We start from the raw sequence: 19043 nt of genomic DNA on the forward strand, positions 1-19043 counted from the left end.
CTAGGTTTCCTGCCTTGAAATTCTTGGGAAGGTGTTCAAGGCGCAGGGTCCAAATCTGGCTGAATCCCTTGTGGGATGTGGAAATTTCACAAGTCTTCCAGAGTTAGTTTTTCCAACTGTAAAATGGGAATGATCACTCCTTTGCAGAGTGGTTTGTGCTGAGCCTGTGAGCTTGGTACCAGGTCAGCTCAGAATTGAGGCTTATGGATTAAGGGGAATCAGATACCCCCCGCCCTGGGCCCATCAGTCTGGGTGCTGGGTGAATGGAACCTCAGTTACTGCTGCTGTGGTCCAGCCTGGCGATTGTTTCCAAGATGTGCTTTAATGGCGAGCCTGCCCTGCTGCACCCTTCCCACTGCCTTGGCGAGTGATTGACAGGCTGCTGGTATCTGAATTGGTTATTTTATTGGCATGGAGGGGAAGGTGGAGGGTGTTGAGCCGACTACACTTAGTTGGAATGGGTGGCCTGCAAGTCGTAGTGCTCCAGCCCGGCCACCAGAGAGCCGGCCAGCTTGATGGTGGCAACCCAGGGTGGCTCGCCCAGGTGGTTGGTGGATGTGCTCAGCCTAGGGGGGGGAGGGTAGAGTCAGCAAAGCCTGGCAATGTGACCAGGCCTCTAGCCCTTCTAGGGCCTCCCCGTCTCCATGTGAATAAGGAAGCTTCTGAAGGCCATATTGGAATATCCCAAAGGCAGTTTAGGGCAGGGCTGTGGCCGCTTAATAGGAAAGGGAGCTGAGGACTGTCGAGTGTCCCAGCTAAGCTTCAAGAGGTCCAGGGCAGTCTCCCAGTGGTTCAGCACTCCCAGGAGTCAGGATCAGACCCCAGTGGCCAGATCTGGTGATTCAGTGTGGGTAGGGGGTGGCCGGAGGATGCAGTGTCCCCCCTGGATGTGGGACTCAGGAGGAGCCTCCCCAGCACAAGGGCTGGGACATCAGTGCCCTCTGGTGGCTGAAGCCTTGAGTCCCAGAGTCAGGAGAAGTTGCCAGAGGCTAGAGGGGTCAGGAGTCCAGGGCTGCCCCTGTGCCCAGTAAAGTTGGAGGCCTGCATCTACCCCCATTTAGTTCCAAGAAGTCATCCCCTCACCCCCATCCCTGAGTGGCCTGGGACGTGGTCCTCCTTGATACCCTCAGGGACAGGGTCAAGGCAGTGTATAGGGTCAGGCCAGCTGGGACCAGCCTCCCTCTCTGATGGTTCCGAGAGAGGTACAGGAGGGCCAAGAGTCCACTTAGGGATTGGATGCCATAGGGCTGGGCCAGGGTGTTCCCCTTTCCCGTCAAAGGTCAGCATGGGATCAAGGGTCCTCTTGGTCCTGAAGGGTGGGAGCTCAGCTAGGTTTGAGATGTGGCGGAGAGGAAGGCCACGGGTCATTTTAGGGTCAGAAGCCAAAGGGCTGAGTAGGACTCTATCCAGCAGTCTGGGGTTCGGCACCCTCCTGTCCCTTTTCCCCTCCTCTCACCAGGCAGAGACGTTGCGTGGCAGGCGGCGATGGTGTGGCTGGTGGCGGCAGTAACACTTGCAGGGACAGGAGTTAAGCACCTGGAAGGGCGGCCAGTGGCGCGCAGCGCGGGTGTTAGCTGCCCCAGTCTGAGAGGCCCCGCTGCCACCACCCCCTCCACCGCTGCTGTCAGGCACGGTAGCTGTAGCTCGTTCGCGAGGACCATCTCCATGCAAGCCATCCTCACGGGTCGCGCCCCGGGCTGCACGGGAACCCTTGTTCCTGCGCGTGCGGGTCTTGATGGGCGCAGCCGCGGGTGCGGGCGCGGACACAGGCGGCGAGGGCTCAGCCACGGTGGGAGCTGGAGCCGGGGATGGGGCCGGGGCCGGAGCCGGAGCCGGAGCCGGGGCCGGGGCCTGGTCGGCGGCTAAGGCTGGGGGCAGAGCAGGGGCTGGGGTGGGAGCCAGGGCTGACTCCTCGTGGCCCAGGCCCTGGGTGAGCGGGGGTGCCACCGGCAGCGGCGTTGGCTGGAGCGCTGGTGGCTGCAGTGTGGGCGGCGGTGTGGGCGGTGGCGTGGGCGGTGGAGCGGGCGGCGGCGTGGGCGGCGGCGTGGGCGGTGGCAGCGGTGGTAACTCCTGCAGGCCTGGAGGCCCTGGGCGCCTGGGCTCGCCATTGGTGGGTGCCGGGAAGATGAACATAGGCGGCGCCAGCAGGGCAGGTGCGGGCCTCCGGGGCCCGGGAGCTGAGTGCATCTGCCCTGGTGGTGGCGGAGGGGAGCCCCAAGGCCCAGAGAGTGTGGCCGCACGCCGTCGCGGCGCCCCGATGCCTCCGCCAGCCCCGTTGAAGCGGAAGTGGCGTTCAGGGCCGTCGGGAGCGCTAACCCAGTCGAATTTGGGCTTCGAGGCTGGGAAGGTGGTGTAGGGTGGCGGAGGTAGGGCCCGGGCTTGGGACGCAGGCGCCGAGGGAGGACCAGAGCACCCTTCGCCGTCTCCATCACCTCCCTCGGCTTCCTGTGCCCCTCGAGAAACCTCTTCCAAGGCGCGAGCGGCTCCAGGAGGCGGGGGCCCTTGCTTCAGGACCTCGGCGTAAGAGATGGCACCTGAGGCAGCAAAGAGGCCGCCGCCTCCGCCGCCCCCCAGCGAAGCTTTGGCTGCTAAGCAACTCGAGGCTGCCGGAGGGGCCAAAGAGGGCCCCGACTTGAAGGTGACTTTACACAGCAGGCTCAGACCGGACTCGGAATCCGCAGGCTGGGCCATTTCGCCTTCGCCCGCCTGGGGAGGCGCCCCTCCGCGATCCCTGCCGGCCGTCTGGCCCTGGTTGCCGGGCCCAGCCTGGCTTTCTATGGGGGTTGAGGCGGGTGTGGCCAGAGCAGGAGTGATTCTGCGGTCCGCCGGCTGCCGTTCAGAAGGTAATGGTGGTGGCGGCTTCCAAGGCTCCAGGGGCAGCGGAAATTGGGATGGGGCCCTCGGGACAGTGTCCTTCACGGATAGTTGCCGGGGCGGGAGCGGCGGCGGCGGCGGCGGCGGCGGCGGCAGCGGGCGGAGGCTCGGAGGGTCGCCCTGGCCGCGATGGCTCGCCTCCAGCAGGCCGCGGATCCGGGGAACTGGAGTGCCCGCGGGCTTTTGCCATTTAGACGGGCCGGGCAGCAGAGTCCCCGCGGGGGCCGGGGGTGGTGCAGAGACCGCGGCCGCCTCTTCAGGAGGGGGCATCACTGGAGAGGGCCGTTCTAAGGTGAGGGGCAGGGTCGAGGGTGAGGCCTGGGGCTCCCGGGGTACCATGAGTCCCGGGGGTGCGGCGCTGCCAGGGAACCAGACACCTAGCCCACGAGTCAGGCGCATGGCCTGGGAGGTCATCTCGGGCTCCACCAGGGACGTCCGGCGGGAGTCGGGGGCGCGGTCCGAGGCCTGCTCTTTTCGGGAGCCCCCGCCCGCGGATGGCTCCGACTGTACGTTCCCCATTCTGAAGGAGCTCGGAGACTGGTCAGAAAAATTTACTCCAGTCAGCCTGCCAGGGCCGTGGGGACCCTACTAGGCTGGCTGTACTTGATCTAATGCGTCTGCACCGGCCCCGCCCCTGTTCTCCAAGATCCGATCAGGCAGAAGTCCTTAGGTCGCACTCCTGTTCCCCGACCTTCGACACTCACGCCTTCTTTCCCATGTCCCCAACACAGCTGCTGTTCAGATACTTCAGTACCAGCCCCATTATGTACTAAGGTTCCATGCCTGTCCCCTTGGCTGGTCATGCTGATCCCTCAATCCTCTCCTCTAACTCTCCGACTCCCCGCCTCTCTCTAGAGCACCTGGGTCCTGCCCTCTTCCCAGGCAGCGGCAGATCCTCAGGCCTCACCCCTAAACCTCTTCCCGCTCCAAGTCTATCTACTAGCTGGCATCTACACTCAAGCTCCACCCCTGTCCCCAAGCTCCGCCCTGGCCCCGCCTCCCCCCAGAGGAGCCCACTCACCGAGTCCTCCAGCCGACCAGAGTTCAGACCGCGGCCCCCTGGGCCGGGGGCAGGGCAGGGAACTGCCGTAGCAGAAAATAACCGAAAAGAACGGGGGTGCGGGTGAAGGCAAGTGGGCGAGACAACGAGGGCGGACCCCGAGATCTAGGCCCCGCCCCTGGAGCTCGAGGCCCCGCCCTCCTGCGAGCCCGCGGGAGCCCGGCCCCTTACGAACCTGGGTCTCCCCTTGAAATACTCCGAGGTTTTCTTCCTCGCCCCCAGGCCTTCTGGTTCTAAGCTCCACCCCTTTGGGTTGCTCTCCTTAGCCCCTCCCCCTTAGAATGCTCCGCCCCTCTCCTTATGCCCTCCCGAGGCCCCGCCCACGCGAACACCGATGCATCGCTCCTCCCCTTTGGACCTCTCATCTGCCCCGCCCCTAAGGCAATTTACCTCTAAGCTCCGCCTTTTTAAGACCCGGCAACATCGCTTCCCAAGACCCTCTCCTTCCCCCGGGGCGCCGAGAAGGCCCATCCACCGTGGGCCCGCCCCTTCGTGACGCACGCACTAGTCCTCGCCTGCAGCATCCAAACCTCCTTATACCCAGGCCCTCCAACCCCACCCACTTGTGAAGGCTCCCCTCTCGCCCCACCCCTTATCGAACCCTGCCAGGCACCCAGCCCCTCCTATTTCGAAGCCACAACGTAGACCACCGCCTCTTTAGAACCTTGAGACCAGTCCCTGTCCCTGGCCCTGTCCCCTCCTCATAGCATTAGAGACCAATGGCGCAGATGGGTGGAAAAGTGGGGGATCCCCTCTGGATCTTAAGAAAATGGGGGCTGGGGGGTTGCTCTCTGGAGCTAGTGCCGGGCTCTAGGACCCAGCAGGCAAGTAAGCCCGCCTCGCTCTTACCCCTCCCCCAAGCCGCCCCTTCCCCCCCCCACCCGTCTTCCAGGTTCCCCTTCCCTCCCCCCTCGCCCCGGCTCCCGGTGCCCGTCTCCAGCGCCGCCGGAGCCAGCCAGGGAGCCGGAACGAAAAGGAGGAGGAGGAGGCCGCGTCGCCGCCGCTCGGAGCCCGGCCGGAGCCTCGCAGGCAGGTGCCGAGGGGGGCGAGGGGGCGGGGGCTGACAGACTGTCTGCCCCGATGAGGGGGCGGCCAGGACCGCGCTGCGCCTTCTGCCCACCCAGGCGCCCCAAGGCCCCGGCTGGGAGGACTAGGGAGCGGGGACCCCCCAAACTGCGCGGCAGCCATTCGGGTACCAGTCTTCATTTGTGGGGTCTGGACTTTCTCCGAGGATGCCCCATTCACAAAATTCCGTCCTGGACCCTCACCATTGAGGAACGCTGAGGACCACTCCCCCCGGGGAACACAGGATGTGTGGGGAGCGTAGGCCACCCTGAAATCCCAGTGCCCCATTCCAGCTAGGCCCTGGGGGGACCCCTGCCCTCATTCCCTGCTTCACCTGTTGTCGGGGGAGGCGGGCGGACAAAGGAAGCAGCGTCACGTGACTGCTCATTCACAAAATCCCATCCCATTGAGAAAAGGGGGCTGGGGGCGCTGCGGCCGCCCCTTCCCCTCCCGAAGGGCTGGGGAAACCCAGCAGCCTGCAGGTGGGGGAGGGGGCTAGAGCTCGTCCGAGTCCCTAAGGTTGGGACGCCAGGGTCCCTGTGCTGGATGGCAGTGAGGGGCTGGGCACTGATCCCGATTACTGGGCGGAGGGCTACGTCCCCTGAGCTGGGGGGCGGGGTAAAATGGTTCTGAAGGATGCTGGGGCTGGGGGGCGGGAAGGGAAGAGGGAGGAAGGATCAATCTGCCCCCCCAACCCATCTTTCCCCTCTGGCTTCCCTCGGCTGGGGCCTGAGGCAGCAGCCTTGATTTTTGTGAATGAAATGCTCTCTGGATGTGTCTTCGGTCGCCCGTTTCTGACTTCCTCTGCCTCCATCTCCCTCTGAGCCTCTCTTTCTGGCCATTTCTGGTTCTCTCCCTGTTCCCTGCCCATCTCCCGTTGCTGGGTGACTCAGTGAGCTTTGCATCCGGTCTCATTCATAAATCCGGGAAGGGGTGGGGGGGGGGGAAAGAGCCTGGGTTTCTCACCCAGCCTGTGGCCTGGACGACACGGTGCGGAGGCAGGGTTGGGAGAACGGGAGCTGAGTTGATGGGCCCAGAGAAAATATATATGCGCAGGCACCCAGCTGTGAGGGGGAGCACTGGGTGGGGCTGTGGGTATGTGCTGAGGGAGGAGAAGGGGGTGATAGGGATGAGCAGGAGGGGGAGGGGAGGGCAACACCAGGGCTATGGGGGTGGGGACGGAGAGATGGGGGAAAGGTGGGTACAGAGAGAAAGGGCAGACATGGAGAAGAAGATAGAGGTGAGAGAGAAGAGATGGCATGAGGAAGAAAGGAACCATGTGGAAGAAGGTGGCCATGGGGTTGAAGGTGGGTATTGCTAGCTTAGGGTGCAGTGGACCCGGACGTGAGAAATGAAGTTGGAGGGGAGATGAGGGTTGAGAGAACATTCCATGGGAGAGCAGGATTTGAGCTCATGACTGTGTTGTCCCTGTCCTTTCCCCCACCTCCTGCAGGTACATGGTGCGGGTCCGAGCTGTGGTGATGGCCCGAGATGACTCCAGTGGGGGCTGGCTGCCTGTAGGGGGCGGGGGCCTCAGCCAGGTGAGCGTGTGTCGGGTCCGAGGGGCCAGGCCCGAGGGGGGGGCCCGCCAGGGGCACTACGTCATCCACGGGGAGCGCCTCCGGGACCAGAAAGTGAGCCACCCTGGGGCATGCGGGGAGGGTAGGGACCTGGGGAGGGAGGGGAGAGGGGCTGGCGTGTGGAGCAGAGGTCAGGTTGCCTCCCAGCCTAGGAATCAAGCTGGGGTGTGAAGTTTGGGAGTGAATATCTGTCCTGTAGATAAGAGTTGGGAATTGCAGGATACATGGGGTGTTAGGAGGGTCCTGTCCACTGCCACTTCCAGCCAGACTATCACAGCAGCCTCCTCGCTGTCTCCCTGTACTGCTCCTGCTCCCCGCTCCAACCCCAGCCTGTTCCACAGGGGGCACTGCCTCCCCCCGACTCACACCATGTCCCTCCTCTGCTCAAAACCCTCCATCTTGCTCAGAGATCCTCGCCACGAGGCCCTACACCACCTGGCCCCTGTCTGCCCTAAGTATAGTGAAGCATTTGCTGGGGTCCATTTGAAAGTGTTAGAGATGGTTGACAATTCTATACATGGGTTCATCAGGAATAACTGGGCTGTCGGGCACAATGTGGAAGGACAGTGTTGAATCAGTTTCAGCTAGGGATGTAGTAGAAAGATATGGATTGTGTGAAAGGCTTGGGGGAAAGGTTTTGTTTCAGAGCAGGAGTCAGTGGGGGGATTTGAAATGGAGTGAAGGAATATGGTGATACTAGGCAAGGATTTGAGGGAACATCAATAGGGTGTTGGCTAGCATCTGAAGGGGAATCTGTGGAAGTTTAATAAGACTATTTTGGAGTAAGCACTGGGTACAGTACCTATAATCCCAGCCACTCACGAGGCTGAGGCAGGAGGATTGCTTGAGTCCAGAGTTTGAGACCAGCCTGAGCAACACAGAGAGAGCTCATCTGGAGAGAGAGAGAGAGAGAGAGAGAGAGAGAGAGAGAGAGAGAACATTTTTTGGGTAAAGTTTCCAGAGATTATTATTAGAAGAGGACTAACAATAATATTGTGAGATGTTCAGTAAAGTCTGGGAAGTATTGTTGAGCCAGAGGGGGGATGTTGGGCTATCAGTAAGGGGTTAACAATGTTTTGGGCCATTCAGTAAGATTCGGGGTTTCTACAGGGACATCAGAGGGAGGTATTAGGAAAATGTAGGGATCAAGGGGTTGGGAAAATATTTGAGCATCAGAGGTGTGTTCAGTAAAATTGGGTGTAGCTGGGTGTGGGGGTTCAAGCCTGTAATCCCAGCACTTTGGGAGGCTGAGGCAGGAGGATCACTTGAGACTGGGAGGTTGATTCCGTAGTGAGCCCTGATCACACCACTGCACTCCAGCCTGGGTGACAGAGTAAGACTGTTTCAAAAAACAAAACAAGTAAAACTGGGGAGTCGTATCTGTGTTGATCAGGGTTCAGGGTTACACTTAGGGTTGGGAAATAAGGTTTGTGAGAAGATACTAGGGTATGTATAGGGGCTGGTGATGGAGGAGACGTCACAGGCATGTCTGGGTTGGGGTGTCTGACCCTGCTTTCCTTCTGCCCCTCAGACGACCTTGGAGTGTACCCTGAAGCCAGGCTTGGTTTACAACAAAGTGAATCCCATCTTTCACCACTGGAGCCTGGGTGACTGCAAGTTTGGACTGACGTTTCAGAGCCCTGCAGAGGCTGATGAGTTCCAGAAGAGCCTGCTGGCTGCGCTGGCCGCGCTGGGTCGAGGTGAGCAGCCCAGGTGATATACACTGGGGGCTGGCCTGGGAGAAGGAGGAGAAGCTGGGCTCAAGGAATTCACTCTCTGCCTCTCTCCCTGCCCCAGGCTCACTCACTCCCTCTTCCTCCTCCTCCTCCTCCTCTCCTTCCCAGGATACTGCAGAGACCCCCTGCCCTCTGACGGTGAGTGTCCAGGATGCCTCTCTGCTGGGAGGGCAGGGGTTTTGTTTTTATTCTACGAACATTCTTGAGCACCTACTGTGTAGCAGGCACCATGCCACATACCGGGTACACAAAATTGGGCCGGAACTATGAGTGTCAATTCAATCCCAGTTATTCTAGTCTTTCTGCCCTGTCATGATTCACACATTCATTCAAGGGTCCTTATTGTGTACCTTCTGTATACCAGGCAGTGCTTTAGGCACTGGGTTACATCAGTTAACAAAAAGTTCCTTTCCTCCTGGACCTTCTATTCTAGTGTGGAAAGGCAGAAAATTAAAAAATATATATATAAACAATAAAAATGAATAAATATTGAAAGTAAATGGATGAACAAATTAATGACAACCCCATGCTTCCAGTTACTCAGGCTCTAAATCTTGGAGTCATCCCTGACTCCTTATCTTTTATGCATCTCATCTCATCTGTCAGCAGATATTGGTTCCACTTTCCAAGCCATCACAATCTGCCTCCAACCTGATACCGTCCAAACTCATCTCCCAACTGGACCATCTCAATAGCTTCTCACTGTCAACTCCTTCCCTCCTGCCCCCACACATAGCCAGAGGATTCCTATCAACAGCTGAGTCAGATCATGCCCCTCCCACACTCAGAACCCTCCCAGGGCTCCAACTCACTCAGGTAAAGGACAGAGTCCTTACAGTGGCATATGAGATCCCATGCCATGTGGCCCTGTGTGTCTGGCCACCTCGCTTACTCGGCTTCAGCCACACGGCCTCTTCACTCTTATTCTAACATGGCAGGCACAGCCCTGCCCCAGCGCCTTTGCACTGGCTGTTGCCTGGAACACTTTTTCCCAGATTTCCTCGTGGCTCATTCCCTTGTTTCTTTCAAGGCTTTAGACAAATATCATCTTCTCAAGGAGGGCCTCCCTGAGTATTTAAATTTAAGTATTCCATTTAAAATTGCAATCTGCCAATGCCCCTTGTCTAGTGCTAATTTTTTCCCATGTTCTAAGGCATTTTCCTTATTTCCTTTCTGAAAATACTATTATCTTTTTTTTTTTTTTTTTTTTTTGAGACGGAGTCTTGCACCGTTGCCCAGGCTGGAGTGCAGGGGCACGATCTTGGCTAACTGCAACCTCCACCTCCCAGGTTCAAGGGATTCTTCTGCCTCAGTCTCCCAAACAGCTGGGATTACAGGCACCCAGCTATTTTTTTGTATTTTTAGTAGAGACGGGGTTTCACTATGTTGGCCAGGCTGATCTCAAACTCCTGACCTTGTGATCCGCCCGCTTTGGCCTCCCAAATTGCTGAGATTACAGGTGTATTTCCCGGCCTATTTTCTTATCTGTTAGTTTACGGTCTATCTCCCATGCTAGAATGTCAGCTCCAGGCCGGCAAGGATCTTTTGTTCGTTTCTTGCTGTGTCTCCAATGCCTGAAACAGTGCCTGGCACACAGTAAGTGTTTAGTAAATATGTGTTGAATAAACGGAATGAATGAATGCACATAATATCGGGTGCAATTTGGCACTTGCTGGAAACCGTGGGAGTTGCCTAAAACATGGAGGAACAAAACTGATTCCCTGGGCAGAAAAGGGGAGGGTTCCAGGGTCATGGGACATAAAGTGGGGCTGCAGCAGTTGCAGACAGTTCGCATCCATGGAGCGCTTACCCGGGAAAGATGCTCTGCTGTCCAGGCCCCCTCTGGAATCTGCACAGTGGTCTTTGTGAGTCTGGCACATCGTGGGTGCTCAATGAATGTCTATTGAAGGCAGTGTGCAGATGAGGTAGGAGTTATGTCCAAGTGGGAGAAAGGAAGCTAAGGGTCTGAGAAGTCGTTTCAGCTAGTTTCAGAAGAGAGGCTCCTTTGCATGGAAAGGGGAGCACTCGGAGTGGGCGGGACTGCCCCAATAACAGTGTGGGGCTGGGAGTGAGAGAGGAAGGCAGCTGGCTGCCCAGGGGAGAGGGATTCTGAGAAGCGGGAAGACGATTAGATGTTCTGCAGGTTTGGCGAGCTGATTAGATCAGGAGAAGAGTCCCACAAAAATAACAATAACCATTTCCAGCTCTCCCAGTACTTCAGGCATATGCTGTGCCCTTGACAGTGGCCCTAACCGCATCCTTATGAATAGGTACTCTTAGGATCCCCGTTTTACAGAGGAGGAAACTGAGGCTCAAAGAGGTGAGCTCACGTGCCGGAGGTCACACAACCAGTCAGTGACAGAGCCGGGGTTTGAACCCAGGTCTTCCTGGCCCCAGAGCCCTCGCTCTCAATGGGAAGGGGTCTATGTGAGGGCATCGGCTGTGCGGGGGCGTGTCCCCTTGCTGAGGCCGCCAATCTCCTCCAGTCCCACGTGGACAGCGACTCCTCCTCCAGTCACAGCCGCCAGGAGACTCCTCCCAGCGCCGCTGCGGCCCCCGTCATCACGATGGAGTCAGCTTCAGGCTTCGGGCCTACCACGCCCCCCCAGCGCCGCCGCTCCTCCGCTCAGGTGCGACCTGGGAGCCTGGGGCTCCAGGGGGAATGGGGCGGTGCACTTGGGGCCCGAAGGGAGCGGGAGCCATGGCCCGCGGGGGTGGGGAACACAGATTCCAGGGGATGGCTGACCTGATAACTGGGCCGGACTGGGAGAAAGCGGCGGGGAAATAGGGAGAGGCTTGGAGGCCTGGGTTTCTAGGAGGCTTGGGTGCGGGCTTCCCGTGTCTCCTTGCGCTCTTGGAGATTTTGAGGGGTTTCGAAGTCCAGAGAGGTTTAGGACCATTTTCAGAGTGTATATTTGGGGAACTCCTGGAAGAGGACTGTTAAATTCACGAGGAGGGTGGGAAAGTCGGTACCCAGAAGGGTAAAAGAGGCCCAGGAACCAAACTCCTGCGCCTTTAAGGAGGAGGTGGGTGGGTCCAGAACCCCTGGATCTCAAGGTAGAGGGGGCTGGGAGCTGGGGCTCTTGGATCTTAAGAGAGGACAGGACTGGGAACCTTCGGCCTCTGGGTCCTTAAAGGTGTGGGGTTGGTGCGTGGATTCCTCTGTCTGTCCCTGGAGAAAAGTGGGGATTGAGGGACCTTGGGAGAGAAGCAAGCTGGGGTCTTGAAAATCTGAATCCCAGATCCAAGAGTGCGCTAGGGAACTGGATCCTTGAGGCTAAGACTGGGATGGATTCTGATCTCTTTGTCCCTTCGTCCCGCAGAGCTACCCTCCGCTTCTACCGTTCACGGGGATTCCGGAACCTTCAGAGCCCCTGGCAGGGGCAGGGGGCCTGGGGTGGGGCGGCCGCGGCTACGAGGATTACCGGCGCTCCGGGCCACCCGCGCCCCTCGCCCTGTCCACCTGCGTCGTGCGCTTCGCCAAGACCGGCGCGTTGAGGGGCGCTGCCCTGGGGCCCCCAGCGGCACTACCTGCCCCTTTGACCGAGGCTGCGCCCCCAGCGCCCCCCGCTCGCCCACCCCCCGGCCCGGGCCCAGCCTCTGCGCCTGCCAAGGCCTCCCCGGAGGCGGAGGAGGCAGCGCGCTGCGTGCATTGCCGCGCGCTCTTCCGTCGCAGAGCAGACGGGCGTGGCGGCCGCTGCGCAGAGGCCCCGGACCCGGGGCGCCTCCTGGTGCGCCGTCTGAGCTGCCTGTGGTGCGCCGAGAGCTTGCTCTACCACTGCCTGTCGGACGCCGAGGGCGACTTCTCGGACCCGTGCGCCTGCGAGCCGGGCCACCCGCGCCCCGCCGCGCGCTGGGCCGCGCTGGCCGCGCTCTCCCTGGCAGTGCCCTGCCTCTGCTGCTACGCGCCCCTGCGCGCGTGCCACTGGGTCGCAGCGCGATGCGGCTGCGCTGGCTGCGGGGGTCGCCACGAGGAGGCTGCGCGGTGAGGACGGCCTGGTGGGTCCCCTAGCCGGCCCGAGGACCCAAAATTGAGGGTCCAGGACCCCGGACTCCGTTCGGACCTAAAACCCAAACCTAGGCACATCCGGAACTTGGAGCTTGAGTTTGGATTGAGAGATCTCAGACCTGGAACCTGGAACCCAAACCCAGGACTGAGAGACCCCAGCCCCAGCTTCATTGGGATGTCAGTCTAAGAGGTCCCAGGCGTCCTGAGTTCTGGCGTTCCCCCACCCCCACACCCCACGAGGAGGCTCCAGGCGTCCCCATACTTTGCATCTCAGAAAGGCCAGGGAGCGCATAGATCTCGGAAAGGGCAGGTCCCTGTTGAAATGAACAACCTAGACCCAGGTCACGCCTGGCACCATGTCCCTCAGATTACAGCCCCACAATTAGTCAGGACTTGCCCATACCTGGCTCTGCCTTTATTCAACTCCCAGATCAGATCTTGAGACCATAGGACCTAGAGTCACCCACAAACAGTTCTTGAATGTTCACCTAAGACCTGGTGCCCCCACATCTGAGACATTCTCATAGTCCCAGGACCCCTGAGACAGCAGGACCCCTGAGACAGTTTCAAACAGAGTTTGAAACTCTGTTATGCTCTGGAATCTCCAGATGCTGCCCCTCAAATCTACCCATGACTTAGTGCCCACAGACCTGGCCTCCAGTCCGGGAACACTGAAGTCTAAGATGTCCAGGGAACTCCCAGACACCCTGGGACCCCAGACTCTTAAGATGCACTGAGTGCTCGGATATACTGAAACACGAGATGTTCTCTTACCAAAATGACTTGGGAGACCCGTCCCAGAGCCCCCAAGATCCAGATATCAGACACCAAGATGCTCTGGAAGCCAGGGATCAAAGACCTCCATAGGTCCACCCACCCCCAAGCCAGGGTTCTCAGGAGCTTTGGATATCATTTATAGGACTCAGAGGTGCCTGGGGTCCTCAGATGTGCGACTGAAGGCCACCAACACCTCAGGACCCGAGATACTGGTCTTGAGTTCTCAAATAGCCCTCTCTTGCAGTCCCTCCTGGACCTGGATTTTGAGACCCCAAATGTCCTGGAATCTTCAGCTTCTTTCTACCCACAGATTCCCACCCCCTTAAGGGCTGGGAGTCCAGCTCCCAGAAGAGGGGATGCTCATGGTGACCCAGACCTCTGACCCCCTTGGCCCTCAGCCCTTGAGTAAACCCAAGGTACTTTAGGAGCACTGGATCCAATACCCCAAAGGTGCCACTGACCCCCAAATGCAAGGCTCAAGACCCTACAACATTGGGATTGTTCCTGATCCAAGACCTTCGTCTCTCCATACAAGAGGCATTCAGATTCGAGGTGCACCAAGACCCCAGCACCCTCAGACCCCAGATTTCTTTGGATTCAAACCTCTCTAGCCTGATGAACCCCAAGTTGCCTCTACACCTGATTCCCCCATCCCCACTTGTCCAACCTCGGAGACCTGCTGCCCCTTGAATCCTGCCATCCATAGGCCCCCAAAACCCCAAGGTTCCAGACTCTGGAATTCTGGTCCCAAGGATCCCAGCCCAAGCCCCCAGCAATCCTCAGAATTACCCCTTTGTCTTAGGGTGGGATCCCTACCATTTGGAACTCATTGTAGGACCACCCAGGCTGGGGCGCAGTGGCTCATGCCTTGTAATCCCAGCACTTTGGGAGGCCAAGGAAGGAGGATCGCTTAAGACCAGGAGTTTGAGACCAGCCTGGGCAATGTAGTGAGACCCTGTCTCTAAAAAAAAAAAAAAAAAAAAAAAAGGACCAAGTAGGAGCTCCCTCACTGTCACGTCTAGGACCCAGCATTGTCACAGATGATTATGCAGGGTCTTCATTAAGTGAAGGCACACAGCCCAGGGTTTCGAGGAGCTGGAAGTCACACCAGTGTGCTGGCCACACTTCAGAAGAAGTGTGTGCAATGGAACCTTTCAGGCTACTTATGGCTGTGCTGTCCCACAGCCCCCAGCCTTGCAGACTTTCCTTCAAGCCCAACCTTAGTTCCTAGTCCAGGTTCAAGTCCCACCTTTTATGTTCTCCCCCTCCGTTAACCCCTTCTCTTCCTATTTATTTATTTATTTATTTATTTATTTTGAGACAGAGTCTCGCTGTATCACCCAGGCTGGAGTGCAGTGGCACAATCTCGGCTCACCACAACCTCCCCCTCCCGGGTTCAAGCCATTCGTCTGCCTCAGCCTCCCAAGTAGCTGGGATAACAGGCATGTGCCACCACACCCGGCTAATTTTTTGTATTTTGAGTAGAGACAGGGTTTCACCATGTTGGCCAGGATGGTCTCAAACTCCTGACCTCATGATCCACCTGCCTCAGCCTCCCAAAGTGCTGGGATTACAGGCATGAGCCACTGCAGGCTCTCTTCCACTTTAGAGTTAGAAGTTGCTTCAGGAAGTTTGAAAGCCTGTTTCTTGGCCCACTGAGTCTCTTCTTCTGTGCAAGGGGGGGTGCCACAGGCTTTTTTTCCCCCAAGTGAAATGGGGCTTCCAGCGGATTGAAGATCTGGTGTCCTGTATGGGGGCCTCAAGGTCTTGGAGCAAGACAGTCTCAATGTTGTATGGGCTTGGGACCTGCATCTGGCCCCAAGCATCTGGAACTGTGCACTTAACCTTTCTTCATTACCCAGACTTGGATGGCCTTGTTGGGGTTCAAGGGATAGGTCCTCTGTCTCTTCCTTTAAATTATTAACTATTTATTACATCCGGAACCTGTGAGATTCAGCACTCCCAACCAGACCCTGGGATGGGTGAGAGAAAAGCGGGGGTGTCTCTCCCCTCCCCACTCTGCCCAGCTCTCATCACTGTCAGACCCACCAGAGCTGAGGGCGGAGGGATTGGGAGCTGGGGCAGCCTGGGTCCCCATGCCCCTCTCTGTGCCTCGGTCTCCCCCCTTCCGTGGTGGGCGGGGGGGAAGCTCCATTCTTAACCTACCTCGTTTTGGGGAGGGGTGGGACGGGGGACCAGAGTGCTGTACGGTGCTGTGGGATCTGCAGATGAAGCGGTGGGGGCTGGGGAAAGGTCCCCTGGCCGCCACTTCCCAGCAGCGCCTCTCCCAGGTCCCCCAGTCCTGCTCCCTGCTGAGACCCACCTCTGATCCATGATTCCCCTTCATTGCCCCCAAATCAGGGGTGCATGGAGGGCCGCCCTGGGAGCCAGGCAGACCTCAGACCCTGGAGCCCCCAGGCCCAATTTCCCAGCCGCTTGCCCCTCAGATCGGATGCTTGGCCCCCAGATTTGGGGGAGGCACCCCAACATATATCTTCCTGATCTTGATTCTAAGCCAGTCTGTGACCTCAATATTGTTAGTGTCAGTGCAGGCTGAAGTGGTGGGGGAGGATGGGGGCCAAAGACCCAGCCTTGTCATCGGGGGAGGGGGCATGAGATCTGCTCCAAGAAATGTCTGTGACAAAGTCTCAGCCTGTGTTATTTATTTGCCTCTGTGCACCCCACCCACTCACCTTCCTGAACTGCTAAACCAGCCTCCTACTTAAATTCTCCCTTCTCCCATCAGACCCTCAAGCTGAGTTTTATAAGACACTCAACAAGCGCATTTATTGAGCACCTAATTATGTGCCAAGCCCTGTTGAAAGCACTGGAGATAAAGCAGTGGGCAGAACAGACAAAAGTCCCTCCTGCAAAGAGCTTATGAGCTTTATAGTAGGGGAGACAATAAGTAAATGACTTAATATGTTAGAAATGATAGAAAGCAGAAAGAAAAAAAAAGTGGGAATGGGGGATACATGCCATTTTAGCTCGAGTGGCCAGGTTAGACCCTCCTCAGGAGCTGGCATTTGTTGTTGTTGTTGTTTTGAGATGGAGTCTGACTCTGTCACCCAAGCTGGAGTGCAGTGGCACGATCTCTGCTCACTGCAGCCTCTGCCTCCTGGGTTCAAGCGATTCTCCTGCCTCAGGCTCCTGAGTAGCTGGGCCTACAGGTGGGTGCCACAACACCCGGCTAATTTTTGTATTTTTGGTGGAGTCAGGGTTTCACCATTTTGGCCAGGCTGGTGTCGAACTCCTGACCTCAAGTGATCCACCCGCCTTGGTCTCCCAAATGATTCCAGGTGGAAATCTCCCAAGTGATTACAGATGTGAGCCACTGCGCCTAGCCAGGAGCTGGCATTTGAACAAAGCCCTGACGGAGGTGAGGGAGTTCTGGGGATGTCTGCAGGGAAGGGTATTTTAAGTAAAGGGAACAGCCAGTGCAAGGCCCTGAGACAGGAGTGTGTCCGGTAAGTCTGAGGAGCTTCAGGGAGCTAGAGTGTTGAGAGGGGAGGAAGCAGAGAAGAGAGCGCTAGGAGATGAGGGCAGAGAGGCGATGGGGCAGATCTGTCAGGCCTTGAAGGGCATTGAATGGACTTAGGTTTTCACCCTGAGTGAGACGGAGCCACAGGAAATTTCAAACATGGGAGGGATGTGACCTGACTCAGTTCACAGGCTCCCTCCGCTGCATGTGGTCAGCAGAGTAGGAGGGGGTGGGGGACAGCTTGACAGAGAGGAGGCTGCTGTGATGGTTCAGGACAAGACAGCGGCGGACAAGACAGGCCCAGGGTGACGGCCCTGAAGGGTGGAGAAGTGGGCAGGTGCTGGGCCTACTTTGTAAACAGAACCCAAAGATTTATGTATGGGGTTTGAGATAAAGAGAAGAGTCAAGATTGTAAGTCCAGGTTTTTGGCTGGAGCAATTTTTTTTTTTTTAATTGAGTTCATCACCCAGGCTGGAGTGCAGTGGCGTGATCACTGCTCATTGCAGCCTCAAACTCATGAGCTCAAGTGATCCCCCCACCTCAGCCTCCCGAGTAGCTGGGATTACAGGTGCACGCCACCAAGCCTGGCTAATTTTAAAAATGTTTTTGTAGAGACGTGTTCTCACTATGTTGCCTGGTCTGGTCTTAAACTCCTGGGCTCAAGCAATCCTCCTACCTCAGCCTCCTGAAGGGTGGGGATTACAGGTGTGAGCCACTGTGGCCCACCTCTGGGTAATTTTTAACATTTGATTTATGTCAAAAAATAGCCCCCCAAGTGTCCTGCCTTGGGGTAAACAGGGTTATGGGGTTACTCATATCTGCCCTTAAGGAACAAGTTCTATCCCTGTTCTTCCCTCCAGGCTCCTGGTCCACCCCCGACTTCCAGCAGAATTGTCTAGGAACTACTGGATACCAGGATACAGTAAGGAAGAGATTAGATCTGACACAATGTTTACTTGGCAACAGCAACGAAACAACAGTAGTAGTAACAGTAGAAATAGGTTCCGTGGTTTAAGAGCATAGAGTCTGGAATTTCATCTTCAAGCTTTGGTATCACCATGAATTCACTCTGTGACTTACCTTCTCTCAACCTTAGTTTTCTCCTCTGTAAAAGAGATAAGATACTTCGCCCAATAGTACACATTAAATGCTATATATATATTAGTTATTCCTTATTAAGTACTCCCTATATATCTGCTAAGCACTTTTTACATATGAAACTCTAATTAATCCTCACCAACAACTCTAAGAGGTAGGTACTATTATCCCCATTATACAGATGGGAAGCAATTTGGCAGGAACATGGAGCTGGTGAGTAACAGAATCAAGCCCTAACCCTTGTCTGCCTGACTCCTGGGGTGTAATCGCTTAACCACTATGGTGCATTGCACCTGCTCACTCCAAGGCCTAAGAGGGAGAGGAGTGAAGGCCTAACAGGCACATTGTGATCGATGAGGAGGGCCTGGTGTGTGAGGGGTGTGCTGGGATTCCTGGGTCCCTTATGTAATTCAAACCCTGAGGTGGAAAGGAGGGAGGAAGTTTTGGATTTTAGGCAGAGTTGGGTGAACACCACTCCGTCTGGGCTGCTTTAAGAGCAGAGGACAGGGCCAGGAACACTGGCTCAAGCCTATAATCCCAAGACTTTGGGAGGCTGAGGGGGAAGGATTGCTTGAACCCTGGAGTTAGAGGCAAACCTGGGCGACATAGCTAGACCCCTCTCTACAAAACTTTATTTCTTTTTTGACACGGAGTCTTGCTCTGTCGCCCAGGCTGGAGTGCAGTGACTTGATCTCGGCTCACTGTAGCCTCTGCCTCCCGGGTTCAAGTGATTCTCCTTCCTCAGCCTCCTGGGCAGCTGGGACCACAAGTGCATGCCACCACGCCCGGCTAATTTTTGTATTTTTATTAGAGATGAGGTTTCACCATGTTGCCCAGACTGGTCTCGAACTCCTGACCTCAAGTGATCCACCCACCTCAGCCTCCCAAAGTGCTGGGATTACATGTGTGAGCCATCGTGCCCGGCCTCTACAAAACTTAAAAAAAAAAAAAAAAAAATGGCCGGTTGCAGTGGCTCACGCCTGTAATTCCAGCACTTTGGGAGGCCGAGGCAGGCGGATCGCTTGAACCCAGTAGTTGGAAACCAGGCTGGGCAACATGAGGAAACCTTGTCTCTACAAAAAAATTAAAAACAAATCAGCCAGGCGTGGTGGTCTGCGCCTGTGGTCCCAGCTACTAGGTGTAAGCCACCAAGCCTGACTGATTTTTAAAAATTTAGCTGGGAAGCTGAGGCGGGAGGATCTCTTGAGCCCAGAAGGTCGAGACTGCAGTGAGCCGCGATGGCGCCACTGCAGTCCAGCCTGAACGATAGAGCGAAATCTGCCTCAAAAACAAACCAACAAAACACCAGCAGAGGACAACTGAGGGAGGAAAAGGAAAATGACACCGAAGTTGTTTTTATGTC

The 19043-nt window shown here is 57.0% G+C and overlaps 2 protein-coding genes across 8 annotated transcripts; one reads left to right on the forward strand and one right to left on the reverse strand.

Annotated features, from left to right (window-relative positions):
* Window positions 1-386: 386 nt before the first annotated feature.
* GGN (gametogenetin) lies at window positions 387-4496 on the reverse strand. 2 transcript variants are annotated; one of them, XM_024237304.3, is made up of 4 exons: window positions 4325-4496; window positions 3896-3957; window positions 1457-3411; window positions 387-566 (listed from the first exon to the last, which is right to left on the reverse strand). In XM_024237304.3, exons 1-4 carry the CDS (start codon window positions 4356-4358, stop codon window positions 449-451), a joined length of 2169 nt encoding a protein of 722 aa, XP_024093072.3. In that variant the 5' UTR covers window positions 4359-4496; the 3' UTR covers window positions 387-448. The 2 variants fall into 2 exon arrangements, with proteins under 2 accessions (XP_024093072.3, XP_054396330.2); XM_054540355.2 differs by lacking the exon at window positions 4325-4496 and adding an exon at window positions 4110-4201.
* Window positions 4485-18588, forward strand: SPRED3 (sprouty related EVH1 domain containing 3). Of its 6 annotated transcripts, none has more exons than XM_009232564.4 (6): window positions 4485-4967; window positions 6453-6633; window positions 8111-8279; window positions 8377-8453; window positions 10802-10945; window positions 11639-18588. In XM_009232564.4, the coding sequence occupies exons 1-6, from the start codon at window positions 4654-4656 to the stop codon at window positions 12302-12304; spliced, it is 1551 nt and encodes a 516-aa protein (XP_009230839.2). In that variant the 5' UTR covers window positions 4485-4653; the 3' UTR covers window positions 12305-18588. The 6 variants fall into 6 exon arrangements, with proteins under 6 accessions (XP_009230839.2, XP_054396331.1, XP_054396332.2 ...); XM_054540356.2 differs by having other exon boundaries at window positions 6453-6540; window positions 11639-18587; XM_009232563.4 differs by having other exon boundaries at window positions 4851-4963; window positions 11639-18587.
* Window positions 18589-19043: the final 455 nt, after the last annotated feature.

Source organism: Pongo abelii, chromosome 20 (genome assembly GCF_028885655.2).
Source record: "Pongo abelii isolate AG06213 chromosome 20, NHGRI_mPonAbe1-v2.0_pri, whole genome shotgun sequence".
Taxonomy (NCBI): Eukaryota; Metazoa; Chordata; class Mammalia; order Primates; family Hominidae; genus Pongo; species Pongo abelii.

What these genes read in the sequence shown, in the direction of transcription:
- GGN (XM_024237304.3), bottom strand. Translation starts at nt 4,358, where the DNA reads ATGTTGCCGGGTCTTAAAAAGGCGGAGCTTAGAG. An exon ending in CTGGTCGGCTGGAGGACTCG is followed by an intron (nt 3,412 to 3,895) that starts GTGAGTGGGCTC and finishes TTTTCTGACCAG; the next exon opens with TCTCCGAGCTCCTTCAGAAT. An exon ending in CCACGCAACGTCTCTGCCTG is followed by an intron (nt 567 to 1,456) that starts GTGAGAGGAGGG and finishes TCCCCCCCCTAG; the next exon opens with GCTGAGCACATCCACCAACC.
- SPRED3 (XM_009232564.4), top strand. Translation starts at nt 4,654, where the DNA reads ATGGCGCAGATGGGTGGAAAAGTGGGGGATCCCCTCTGGATCTTAAGA. An exon ending in GGCCGGAGCCTCGCAGGCAG is followed by an intron (nt 4,968 to 6,452) that starts GTGCCGAGGGGG and finishes CACCTCCTGCAG; the next exon opens with GTACATGGTGCGGGTCCGAG. An exon ending in AGCGCCTCCGGGACCAGAAA is followed by an intron (nt 6,634 to 8,110) that starts GTGAGCCACCCT and finishes TCTGCCCCTCAG; the next exon opens with ACGACCTTGGAGTGTACCCT.